We start from the raw sequence: 14,573 nt of genomic DNA, 5'->3' as shown, positions 1-14,573 counted from the left end.
GCACTGATTTTACTTGTGTATCAGAAAAACCATGAGTTCATGGGAACCTCCCAGTTCTAGAGTTAAGTACTGCTCTAGAAAACTATCTTTAGTTCCCTTGAAGTTAGTCTGTTTCCTTGAAGAATGAAAAAAGAAAGGCTTTGACTGTTAGTATAAGTGATGAGAGAAAGACCTGAATGGCTAAAATGGCTGGGAACAGAATGTAGATATTCTTAAACACATTTAAATGTGGGATAAAATTTAGATAGCCACAAAAAATTAACAAAGGATTCTTGCAAGCTACCAAAATAGTAACTGCTGTATCAGTTAAAGTGCTAAGAATAGTTTTGGCTCAGAGAATCTGGCTGATGATCTAAAATAATTATGGGATTTTATGAATTTGGGTTAAAAGTAGTTTGAATAATAGCTTTCACTGATAGCCTCTGTTAAGAAGAAATAAAACTGATCAGAAGAAAAGAACTACAATACTGCAGCTTGTGAAACAAAAAACACACTCACAGAAAGACAGACAAAATGAAAAGGCAGACAACTATGTACCAGATGAAGGAACAAGATAAAATGCCAGAAAAACAATTAAATGAAGTGGAGATAGGCAACGTACCAGAAAAAGAATTCAGAATAATGACAGTGAAGATGATCCAGGACCTCGTAAAAAGAATGGAGGCAAAGATTGAGAAGGTACAAGAAATGTTTAACAAAGACCTAGAAGATTTAAAGAACAAACACCTAGAAGAACTAAAGAACAAACAAACAGAGATGAATAGTACAATAACTGAAATGAAAACAACACTAGAAGGAATCAATAGCAGAATAACTGAGGCAGAAGAACAGATAAGTGACCTGGAAGACAGAATGGTGGAATTCACCGCCATGGAACAGAATAAAGAAAAAAGAATGAAAAGAAATGAAGACAGCCTAAGAGACCTCTGGGATAGCATTAAACACAACAACATTCGCATTACAGGGGTCTGAGAAGGAGAAGAGAGAGAGAAAGGACCTGAGAAAATATTTGAAGAGATTATAGTTGAAAACTTCCCTAATATGGGAAAGGAAATAGCCACCTGAGTCCAGGAAGCACAGAGAGTCTCAGTCAGGATAAACCCAAGGAGAAACATGCTGAACACATAGTCACCAAATTGAAAAAAATTAAAGACAACGAAAAATTATTAAAAGCAACAAGGGAAAAATGACAACTAACATACAAGGGAACTCCCATAAGGTTAACAGCTGATTTCTCAGCAGAAACTCTACAAGCCAGAGGGAGTAGCATGATATATTTAAAGTAATGAAAGGGAAGAACCTACGACCAAGACTACTATAGCCGACAAGGATCTCATTCAGATTTAACGGAGAAAGCAAAAGCTTCACAGACAAGCAAAAGCTAAGAGAATTAGCACCACCAAACCAGCTCTACAACAAATGCTAAAGGAATTTCTCTAAGCAGAAAACACAAGAGGAGAAAAGGACCTACAAAAACAAACCCAATATAATTAAGAAAATGGTAATAGGAACATACATATCGATAATTACCTTAAATGAGAATGGATTAAAAGTTCCAACCAAAGGACACAGGCTCACTGAATGGATACAAAAACAAGACCCATATATATGCTGTCTACAAGAGACCCACTTCAGACGTAGGGACACATACAGATGGAAAGTGAGGGGATGGAAAAAGATATCCCATGCAAATAGTAATCAAAAGAAAGTTTGAGTACCTATGCTCATATCAGATAAAATAGACTTTAAATTAAAGAGTGTTATAAGAGAAAAGGAAGGACACTACATAATGATCAAGTGACCAATCCAAAAAGAAGATAAAACAATTATAAATATAAATGCACCCAAAATAGGAGCACCTCAATACATAAGGCAAATGCTAATGGCTATAAGAGAGGAAATCAACAGTAACACAATAATAGTGGGGGATTTTAACACCTTACTTACACCAATGGACAGATCATCCATACAGAAAATTAATAAGGAAACAGAAGCTTTAAATGACACAATAGACCAGATAGCTTTAATTGATATTTATGACATTCCATCCGAAAACAGCAGATTACACTTTCTTCTCAAGTGCACACAGAACATTCTCAAGGATAGATCACACTTTGGGTCAAAAATCAAGCCTTGGTAAATCTAAGAAATTTGAAATCATATCAAGCATCTTTTCTGACCACAATGCTATGAGATTAGAAATGAATTACAGGGAAAAAATCGTAAAAAAACACGAACACAAGGAGGCAAAACAATATGTTACTAAATGATCAAGAGATCACTGAAGAAATCAAAGAGGAAATCAAAAACTACCTAGAGACAAAATACAATGGAAATACAATGATCCAAAACCTATGGGATGCAGCAAAAGCAGTTCTAAGAGGGAAGTTTATAGCTATACAAGCCTACCTCGGGAAACAAGAAAAATCTCAAATCAACAATCAGCTTTACACCTAAAGGAACTAGAGAAAGAACAAACAAAACCCAAAGTTAGGAGAAGGAAAGAAATCATAAAGATCAGATCAGAAATAAATGAAATAGAAACAAAGAAAACAATAGCAAAGATCAATAAAACTAAAAGCTGGTTCTTTGAGAAGATAAACACACTTGATAAATCTTTAGCCAGACTCATCAAGAAAAAGACTGAGAGGACTCAAATCAATAAAATTAGAAATGAAAAAGGAGAAATTACAATGGACACCGCAGAAATACAAAGCATCATAAGAGACTACTACAAGCAACCCTATGCCAATAAAATGGACAACATGGAAGAAATGGACAAATTCCTAGAAAGGTATAACCTTCCAAGACTGAACCAGGAAGGAATAGAAAATATGAACAGACAAATCACAAGTAATGAAACTGAAACTATGATTACAAATCTTCCAACAAATGAAAGTCCAGGACCAGATGGCTTTAAATGTGAATTCTATCAAATATTTAGAGAAGTGCTAACAGCATCCTTCTCAAACTCTTCCAAAAATTACAGAGGAAGGAACACTCCCAATCTCCTTCTATGAGGCTACCATCACCCTGATACCAAAACCAGACAGAGATACTACAAAAAAAGAAAATTACAGACCAATATCACTGATGAATATAGATGCAAAAATCCTCAAAAAAATACTAGCAAACAGAATATAAAAACACATTAAAAGGATCATACACCATGATCAAGTGAGATTTATCCCAGGAACGCAAGGATTCTTAAATATACACAAATCCATCAATGTGATACACCATATTAACAAACTGAAGAATAAAACCAGTATGATCATCTCAATAGATGCAGAAAAAGCTTTTGACATAATTCAACACCGATTTATGATAAAAACTCTCTAGAAAGTGGGCATAGAGGGAACCTACCTCAACATAATAAAGGCCGTATATGACAAACCCACAGCAAACATCATTCTCAATGGTGAATAACTGAAAGCATTTCCACTAAGATCTGGAAAAAGACAAGGATGTCCACTATTATTCAACATAGTTTTGGAAGTCCTAGCCACAGCAATCAGAGAAGAAAAAGAAATACAAATTGGAAAAGAAGAAGTAAAACTGTCACTGTTTGCAGATGACATGATATTATACATACAGAATCCTAAAGATGCCACCAGAAAACTACTAGAGCTTATCAATGAATTTGGTAAAGTAGCAGGATACAAAATTAGCACACAGAAATCTCTTGCATTCCTATACACTAACAATGAAAGATCAGAAAGAGAAATTAAGGAAACAATCCCATTCACCATTGCAACAAAAAGAATAAAATACCTAGGAATAAACCTACCTAAGGAGGTAAAGACCTGTACTCAGAAAACTATAAGACACTGATGAAACAAATCAAAGTGGACATATATACACTACCAAATGTAAAATAGCTAGTGGGAAGCAGCCGCATAGCACAGGGAGATCAGTTCCGTGCTTTGTGACCACCTAGAGGGGTGGGATAAGGAGGGTGGGAGGTAGACACAAGAGGGAGGAGATATGGGGATATATGTATATGTGTAGATGATTCACTTTGTTATAAAGCAGAAACTAACACACCATTGTAAAGCAATTATACTCTAATAAAGGTGTTAAAAAAAAGATGACACAAACAGATGGAGAGATATATCATGTTCTTGGATTGGAAGAATCAATATTGTGAAAATGACTATACTACCCAAAGCAACCTACAGATTCAATGCAATCCCTATCAAATTACCTGTGGCATTTTTCACAGAACTAGAACAAAAAATTTCACAATTTGTATGGAAATTCAAAAGATCCCCAATAGTGAAAGCAATCTTCAGAAAGAAAAACAGAGTTGGAGGAATCAGGCTCCCTGACATCAGACTGTACTACAAAGCTACAGTAATCAAGACAATATGGTACTGGCACAAAAACAGAAATATAGATCAATGGAACAGGATAGAAAGCCCAGAGATAAAACCACGCACCTATGGTCAACTAATCTATGACAAAGGAGGCAAGGATATACAATGGAGAAAAGACTGTCTCTTTAATAAGTGGTCCTGGAAAACTGGACAGCTACATGTAAAAGAATGAAACTAGAACACTTCCTAACACCATACACAAAAATAAACTCAAAATGGATTAAAGACGTAAATGTAAGACCGGACACTCTAAAACTCTTAGAGGAAAACATAGGAAGAACACTCTTTGACATAAATCACACAAGATCTTTTTTGACCCACCTCGTAGAGTAATGGATAAAAAACAAAAATAAACAAATGAGACCTACTGAAACTTAAAAGCTTTTGCACAGCAAAGGAAACTATAAACAAGACAAAAAGACAACCCCCAGAATAGGAGAATACATTTGCAAACAAATCAATGGACAAAGGATTAATCTCCAAAATATACAAACAGCTCATGCAGCTCAATATTAAAAAAAGAAACAACCCAATCAAAAAGTGGGCACAAGACCTAAATAGACATTTCTCTAAACAAGACATACAGATGGGCAAGAGACACATGAAAAGCTGCTCAACATCACTAATTAGAGAAATGCAAATCGAAACTACAATGAGGTATCACCACACACTGGTTAGAATGGCCATCATCAAAAAATCTACAAACAATAAATGCTGGAGAGGGTGTGGAAAAAAGGGAACCCTCTTGCACTGTTGGTGGGAATATAAATTGATACAGCCACTATGGATAATAGTATGGAGGTTCCTTAAAAAACTAAAAATAGAACTACCATACCATCCAGCAATCCCACTACTGGGCATATACCCAGAAAAAAACATAATTCAAAAAGACACATGCACCCCAATGTTCACTGCAGCACTATTTACAATAGCCAGGTCACGGAAGCAACCTAAATGCCCATTGATAGATGAATGGATAAAGAAGATGTGGTACACATATACAATGGAATATTACTCAGCCACACAAAGGAATGAAAATGGGTCATTTGTAGAGATATGGATGGACCTAGAGACTGTCATACACAGTGAAGCAAGTCAAAAAAAGAGAAACAAATATCGTATATTAATGCATGTATGTGGAATCTAGAAAAATGGTACAGACGAATCAGTTTGCAAGGCAGAAATAGAGACACAGGTGTAGAGAACAAACGTATGAGCAACATGGGGGGAAAGCCCAGGGGTTGTGGTGGGATGAATTGGGAGATTGGGATTGAAATGTATACACTGATATGTATAAAACAGATAACTAATAAGAACCTACTGTATAAAAATAAATAAATAAAATAAAATTCAAAAAAGAAATAACACTAGCACAGATGGACTGGTGTTTGGTATGGCATGGTAATTTCTATGTTGCTTTGGCAGACTATTATCTACTGGGTTTTCTCCATGCTTTCAAAATTACAAATTTGTAACAAAATTACAAATAGCTCTGGAAAGACTTCATTTGACTTATTCTACTGGTTTTTCTTTGGCAGGTAGTTTGAGAGCAGTGCAAGAGTATTTTGTCATGTACACATTAAGCAAATAACTTCTATGACAAGGCCAGATTCCTTAGTGTCAGAGATATAAATTCATGACCTAAAGCACTCGCCTATTTTGTATCCTAGGTAAACATATTTCATTTTCCTCACCAAATATTTAAAATATTTTTTCAAAAGTTCCACATTTAAGGATTTAATAGTTAACATATCTGCTCATTTTACTGCTACTTTTCATCACTGCTAATAATAAGTATGTACTGAAACAGTCACATCTGTTGCTATTTCACTGAAAAGATGAGAAAGAATTTTATAACTCAGGTTTAAGTCTATTAATTTTTAAAAGTTAAAAAAGTAGGCTATTCTTTTGTACTTTTATCCTTTGCTTTTCTAATCTGAGTTTATTTAATTTCATTTACACTTTACCTTTGTCATCTTGACAAATCTCAGCAAAAACTATAGCCTTACCCTACTTCATACCATATATAAATATCAACTCTAAATAGATTGATGATATCAATGTGAAAAGAAAAACCAATAAATTTCTAAAAGATAAAATTGGAGAGTACCTTTATGACCTTGGGTTAGACAAATGTTTCTTAAACAGGACATAAAACCATTAACCACAAAGAAAATGATTGATAAATTGAACTATATTAAAATGATAACTTCTCTTGGACACTGTTAGGAGACTGAAAAAGGAAGAATCAAGTGGGAAAAGATATTTGAGATTTTGTGTGTGTGTGTCTGACAAAAGACTTATTACAGAATACATAACAGCTTTCACAAATCAATAAGAAAAAAACAGATAAGCTAATTTAAAATTAATTTTAAAAATTATCAGCACTTCATAAGAACAGCTATCCAAATGGCCAATAAATGAATAAAAAGTGCTTAATCTTATTAGTCATCAAAGAAGTTAAAACTAAGACCACAGTAAAGTACCACTATACACTCACCATATGCCTAAGCTGAAAAAAATGCCTAAACGAAAAAGAATGACGTCAAACATTGACAAAGATGTGGAGCGACTAGAATGCTCATGCATACTATACGATACTATTTATAGAAGATTCAAAAACCAGTAAATATTAATGAATGGTCAGTAAAATAATTATCTTTGCTGTGGCATGGCAAGGGCAGGAGTAAGTGGAGTTGGGGTGGGGGGCTAATGATGAGGATAGGACTGGGAAGGGGTATGGAGGCTTCTGGGATGAAGGTAAGGTTCTATTTCTTCTGAGTTGTGATTATGTATATGTCTTAACTTTGTGACAATTGGTTGAGTGGTACACTAATGATTGTGTCTTGTTGAGATATGTGTTATACTTTAAAATCATAACTACATATATGCATAGCTACTTACAATTAAAAGTATGTTTTTGATATATATTGATAATTACTGTTATTGGTCGACAGGAGAGTAATCATATCTAAACTGACCTATAATATAACATTTTATTCGAATAATTTGACATAGGAATATGAGACATACTAATGCAGCAGGAGCTATGGATAGAATCTTGTTGCAGGTACATTTTGAGAATACAAACATCACCCATGTTACTAGGGTGATGGGTAAAATATAGTTCTATTCCTAAGAACAGTATCTCTCAGTTGCTACTTCTGATGTGCCACCTCACACTAGCAGATTACCAACACTGGCAGTGCCAGTGGCTTAGCTGCTCTCTTCCCTACTCGTTAGGTGTCTGTAATAAGGTCTGGCAGGAGAGACCTATAAGTAGCTTTCCCTGGCCTTGCCCAGAACTGCTCTTGACATAAAGAGAAGAAAAGTGGAAGTGGCCTATAACATTAAACAACTGAGATTATAGCTCCCAAGTAACTATTTTCTTCACATAATTTCAGTCTTTCTCTTAATATGAAGCAAATAAAGGGGTAATGTTCTCTATACAGATAATAGAGATGATACAAAATCAACTATTTCAATGCCTTTTTCAACCGTTTGCTCCCATGATTACTTGGTCTCAAATAAGTTAAGTCCCTTATAGAATAAGTTCTAATATAGCTAATGTAGAGGCAGCATAGTGAAGGGGAAAAAAGCAAAGCACAAGGAACTACATAATGTCTTCTATCCTTAGTGCTTCCACTAACCATTTGTGTGATCTTAGGCATGCCTGGGGCTCCAGACTAGATCACCTGTAAGCTCCGCTTCTGACATGAAAATGACATGATACCATATGCAGTTTTGTAATGTGAAGTTGAATATAAACATAATCCTGTCCTTACCACAAGATTTTACTTAAAGTTGTAGCTAGATGGTGTAACCAATCTACTCCAGAACTGTTTTTCTTTTCTCCTCTCAAACAATTTATGTAGGTTATTCCTATTTGCATCTTTACCTCCAACTTCCTAATCACTTTCAAATGCCTTGCTCTTTTAACAATGATCAGGCCAGCAAACATCTATTGAGCATTTCCTATGATGCAGGCATTGCTATAAATTTTACACATGGAATCTTCCTTAATCTTCATAGCAACCCTGCTATAATTTCCCCCATCTTGGAAATGGGGAAACTGAAGCACAAAAAGGTTAAATGATTTGTCCAAAGTCACAGCCCAATAAGCAAAAGAGCCAGCATTTGAACCCAGGCAATCTGATACCAGAGCCCGCATAGTAAGAATGTAATAAATATTAACCGTTGCTTCCACCTAAATTCTTACTATTTGCCATGGACTGTTTCAAGGCACATGAAATACATTATTTATAATTTCATAACAATTCTGTAAAATATATATTATTATTCCAATAGTTAAGAAAGGAAAACTGAGGCATATAAAGTTTCTGTAACTTTCTTAAGGATGGATAACTACTAAATAGCAGAGTCAAGATTTGAACAGTGGCCTGTTTCTTCCTTTACTCTTCTCTTTCTTTCCTCTTTTCTGCTTTTTCTCCCTTTCCTCTTTGCCATCCCTCTTATTCATCCATTTTTTCCCATCTATTTTTGCATTAAAATATGTACTATCATGCGCTTAATTTATCTCTAATGTAAGAGACAACTCAGGGCATAAGTATAAATTAAGATTGAAGACTAGATTAGGATAGATAGTATTTAATTCCAAGACCTAAAGCCTCAAAGATAATATCATTATCTAAAAAAAAACTTAATTATTTTGTCTGAGTAAAATGATAACTTAGTGTTTTCATGTGGTATGTCATCATAAGTCAAATATATTTCATAAATACATACATACGAACATTATAAGCATACACACAGTAACCTTAGAAATTATAGAAGATATCAAGACACACTCTCTTAATATTATCATATGAATTCATTTTATTCTTCTATGAAATTCTTACATTGCTTTTCTTTTTATAAAATTTTCTTTTGAAAAGAAGCTTTAAGAATTATTTTCTTTCACTTGCATCAATGTGATTATTATCACAATTTCAATCTAAAATTTTAACGCTGTTTCTTTAATTTACTATTGTATTTTCAAGATTTGTAGGATTCATTTTAAAATATCTTATTACATCACCTACAGAAGATTGTTAGATTGTTTGCATACATTGTTTACTTCTTACTGGTCTCTGTGGGGTTAATTTGTCACCATTAATAGCTGCATTTTCTCTGTTCTATGTTGAATACTCCAGGGTTTTCTAATAAGACCGGTTTTTCCAAAGGCTAACAGAACACCACCATAATTTTGTCACGGGGGTAGTTTCTAATATACATTATACATGAAACTTTTAAAATATCCATACACTGATGGATAGATATTCACTATGAATATCTGACAATTTTGTTAAATTTCTTAGTAAAACTAATCTTAAGACCATACATTTTTGTGTTTTTTTCTCTAATACTCTTTTGAAAAAGCAATTTATTTTATTTCATTATGAAAGGATTAAATCTAAAAATACTAACAATGCCTTTTTCAATAGAAGCTTTTAAAAATGATTAAAACAAATTTTGAAAACATTAAATAAACAGATAAAATTCAGTTTTCCTAGTGGTCTAAATACACTATTAGACACTTGAGTTGCACAGTACATTTGGTATATGTATAGCACTTACCACAAGGGATTGACAAATCCTACTTTACCAAAATGAACAATTTTAGGTTAAGAATGACTCAAATTTGACAGGTGTTTTTGTGAGAATTGGTAAAGCATTAAAGCACTGTTTTAAAATATTAAAGCATATGTAATTTTTTACTTGTTTTTATTGGATGACTTCAAACAAATAACTATTAATACTTAGTTCTACACCAAAAATAACTGTAAAATAGTGTGAATTCTGTTACATTTTTCTTAGTGTTGCCTTTTGTTTTCTAGGCAATAATTGTCACCATGTCAATATTCTTGATACATGCTCTTGATACATTATTTTACTAAATCCTCACCACCCCACTCTGAAGTAGCCTTTCTGATTCTCATTTTACAGATGAGGAAACTGAGGTTTAGACAGTTTAATTAACATGACTAAAAGGACACAGACAGAAAGAGGGAAAGCAAAGACTTGAGCAAAGCTGTCTCACCACAAAGTCCATGTTTTTGTCTAGCTCTTTCAACACTAAGACCAATTTTGGTCAAGTGGTTTTTAAAGAGGAGGGGGAATATTTTACTTTGAAAAAAGAGAGGAAAATGCTGCTTCTTTAATTAATCCCCTTTTGTCCTGCCAATTAAGACCCAAACTCCCATCTCAAGTATTACATAACATTTTAATATTGTCCTCCTTGTCTTTATCTTTCTTAGTTGTTCCAAAGGATGAAAAATGTTGATTAAAAAAAACACTGGGACAGTGGTAGGATAGAATTAGACCCCTGAAACTTGACAATCCCTATCCCCACAATACCACCAAATAGGAGGTTTTCTATATTACCTACAAGTAGAGGAGACCTTGTTCCATGGCATGAAGCTCTCCCTGAAACAGTATTATTAGTTGTCTTATGTAGTCAACCAACTATTCAAATCACAAATCAGGGCAGATCTAATTATAGAATATTTATAGACTAAATGCATGCTATGTGCAGAACTGAAATTTACAACACATGGGGAGACTTTCTATTATACTCCTTTTGAAGGTATTAATTTGTGTTGAGTTGAACTGTAAACTAGAGAATCATTCTATATTAGGCAGTATAATTAAAATTGCTCAAGATCATCTCCCAAAAACACTAAATCAGAGGTTTCTGAAATATCACAGAACTGGAAAGGTCTTTTGAGTCACTTCTTTCATATTGCTGGTCTTATTACTGGATGTTGCAAAGTCTGCCATTGTTTCTGACCATTAAGGACTATAGAATGATGACTACACAATTCACTGACATAACTCCAGCAGTGACACCTTAAAGAGAAATAATCAGAAACATATATTTAATATTAAGCATAAATGCCATTACCACCATCTGCAAAGCCAGTTGCAGTGATAATAGGTAGAGCCACCATAATTAGTCCACTGCTGCTCCAAACATACTTCATCAAGAACTGCTCTATCATAATGTACCACAAACGTTTGGATAAAATGAGGTTCATCTGATTTGCTAAAGCTTTGTAACTTTTCTGGAGTTGCTTCATTTCTACCTATGGAGACAAAAAGAGATAAGAATTAACCTAGTATGAACTATAAAAATAAATAACGTATGTTTGAGGACTTTCTTTAAAGATAATTACATATTATTTTGTTTTACTTAGTATACTATTATCTGTGATTCTAACAACCAATAAATACAGATTAATGTCAGAATTAGTCATTACTTAGTTGTAATCACACCTATATTATTTTTTAAATGTCGATATTCAGTAAATATAATGTTAAATATAAATATATACAAGTGATTTATACTTATGTTTTCAAATTTATATGTATAAGATGTTAAAATTAAATGATATGCCATAAGACATGAATAAACAGTTAGAACCTTATCCTTTTTGATTATAGCAAAAATATCTGAAAATAAACACAAGACATGTATATGTGTAATTAGACTCCACTTTTGAATTAACTCAATTTACTGGGTTTTGTCTTAAATGCAAGAAGCCTACAACATGCTATAATTTATATCACTGAGCTCAGTGATTCAAGAATGACATAAATATGATTACTACAACATATAAGCCAATTTTCAAGTGGGAATAGAAGTCCTAAATTTGCTTTAAATTTTCTTCTTCAGATTGGTACTACTATAAAATTTTTTTTTGTTGTTATTGATGATGTTTCAAAATTAAATAATTCTGCTTTTTAATTATAATACCATTTCAACTTTAGAATAACTTACTATTTCATTTGCCAAGTCATTTGTATTAAGATTTCAGATGCATCACCTTAAAAAGTCTTTAATGTACTGCAAGTTTATGTAATCAGGTTAACTATTTAAGGGACCTGCTTAATGTTGAAAATCTTTAATATTTAAAAATAACATTCTGGAGCTCCTTTTTGCCTCTTCATCTCTAATCTTAGCTTTTCCCTCTAAGCTAGACAAAATTTCATTTCACTACCTTTTTTAATTTGTGTCAAAACATGGTACTGAACATTAAGAGTAATGGAAATGCCATTTGTAAGCCACTCTCCTGCACTTCTTAGAACTGAGGAACTCCATCATGGACCAGGCATGCAAAACTGTCACACCTGTCTTTCATATGAAAGCACTTTTTTTTTCTCTTGATAAACAAACAAACAAACAATACCATCCTAAATTTTCCATCTCAGTGGAAGTATGTTTACTTAGTTTCTAAACATATATTTTCTTCAATGTTCTAGGACCATCTACTTAGGATTTCAGTTTTAAGAAAATGCTTTAGAGATAATTCTGAGCATATTTGGATAACTGAGACTAAGTAGACTGTTTTAGAATGCTGAAAATGTTATTTTCATGAAACTTTAGAAAAGTTTGCACTCTACATATAATTCTTTAACAGCTTGTGATTAAAAAGGGTAATGAAGCATATATTTTAATACAGGTTTGAATGTCATAAGAATCTAAAACCCTAAAGAAGTGGGTCCATCAACAGTACAACAGATGGTATCTAGCACTGCAGTGGCAGCTTGAACAGTCTCACATTTCACCCGTCACCTTAATTTCTTTCTTACCTTATGTCCTCTGTAGAAGGCAATTTCTTCAACATTGGCTATAATTCTGGAGTGCACATACCGCAAATAGCCTTTCCTATGAGCTTCTTCAGCCACCAATTTACCAAATTTGGGAGAGCAGGCTTTTAACACTTTAGCAGTGGCATATACCACAAGCCCTGCTAAAAGGGTGGGCCCAATTGGGCTTGCTCCTCTGGATGTAGCAGTCTTGATGAGCGTATAGGAAGTCAGGATTACATCTAAAATAGGTTTGGTCAGATTGGAATACAAGTGAGCCACAGATTGAGAGAACATCATAATATCCTCAGTAAGAGACTGGTCAGGGTTTGCCAGCCTCCCATCCATATTGATCACCTTATAATAAGTCTGATTTGTAAAATAGGTTTCATAGGCATGGTCGACTAGGCGAGTTCTGAAGGCCAAGGCCAATTTGCCCTCTAGGTACCTTATTGCACTGTTGACAAAGGTGGCAGGGATGGCAATCATAAGCCACTTGATTAATTTGATGATGAAAGTCCGAGGCTTCTTTTCCACAATGCTTTTCACGATTTTTCCATCCAAACCAGCTACATAGATAGACAGAAAGGTTCTTGAGATTAGAGCTACCGAGTGGAGGCAGAGCCATCCTGTCTCAGTGGTCACAAGTTTAGGGAAGAGAATTTTCCGAAGTTCTAGTAGCTGTTTGAAAAAATCTGCATTCACTCCAGGCGAAGGTTTTTTACAAGTGGCCTCGGTGCAATGCAGTATTTCTCTATTCTCTGCAGCCGGGTAAGCTTCTTTTTTCTTCCAGTGGTCAGATTGCTTTAAACGCTTGCCAATGATGGGACAGAGGGTTTTCAGAGCATATGCTGCAGCCACCACGCAGGCAGCCCTTTTAGCAGTCCTCGATCTGGTCCATTTCACTCGATCAGCTGCTGCATTTAGCATATGTATCATTTTCCCAGTTACCCAAACCGGCTTCAGAAAGAATTGGTTTTAAAAGATCATGCTCCCTGGGAATCCCAAGCAAATGTTTCAGAAAGTTCTATAGCGTTCCATACTCTGCAGCGTTTCTCCTCTTCTGTTTTTTGTTTTTATTTTTTAAGATTTTGTTCTGTGACATGCAGCACAGCTCAGACTCCACTGCGTCTAGTGAGGATGATTCCCTCAGAAGCTCAAGCTGCACCAAGCAGCCCCAAGCTCCTCCCTCTCAGGCCCCTCATTGGCTGTAGGGGCGACGGGACCCCTGGAATCCTCGCCGCTTTCCTTTGAACCTTGAAAATGAAGAGAGAGCAAAACGAATTACATCCTTAAACAGTTCAGAGAGTTAAATGTCTATTTTTGGAGAGGTCGAATCAGGGCAGCTGCTGGCGACAAAACCTGCCCTAGCGACTGAGCATGCTCAGCGTCACTTAGAAACCCACAGAAGTTTCAGAAAATACATCACTTCTCTAAGGTTTCAGCAGATACCACAAAGGAAGAGCAAAAAGAAAGGGAGATTTCTAAGAGCTTAAAAACGAATGAGGGAGGAGGAACTGGGGAGATGAGGGAAGAGAGACAAGAGGATCAACATATAATGAAAAGAGTATGGAATGAATCTGAAAGGGAGAGAGATGAAAGTGA

The 14,573-nt window shown here is 34.6% G+C and overlaps 1 protein-coding gene across 2 annotated transcripts in view; it reads right to left on the bottom strand.

Moving 5' to 3' along the window:
* ABCD2 (ATP binding cassette subfamily D member 2) overlaps positions 1-14,246 on the bottom strand; it is an 80,360-nt gene extending 66,114 nt beyond the window's left edge. For both annotated transcript variants that reach the window (XR_009565480.1, XM_030835005.2), the window contains exons 1-2: positions 12,972-14,246; positions 11,284-11,464 (exon numbers count right to left, since the gene is read on the bottom strand). Coding sequence is in view for 1 of the 2 variants with exons in the window: in XM_030835005.2 (XP_030690865.1) it covers positions 11,284-11,464; positions 12,972-13,907 (1,117 nt within the window). In the remaining variant the exon portion in view is untranslated. The remainder of the gene's footprint in view (positions 1-11,283; positions 11,465-12,971) is intronic.
* Positions 14,247-14,573: the final 327 nt, after the last annotated feature.

This window comes from Globicephala melas, chromosome 10 (genome assembly GCF_963455315.2).
Source record: "Globicephala melas chromosome 10, mGloMel1.2, whole genome shotgun sequence".
NCBI classification, from domain to species: domain Eukaryota; kingdom Metazoa; phylum Chordata; class Mammalia; order Artiodactyla; family Delphinidae; genus Globicephala; species Globicephala melas.
Note: the sequence above shows the minus strand (reverse complement) of the source record. Positions and strands in the feature narration are given on the sequence as shown.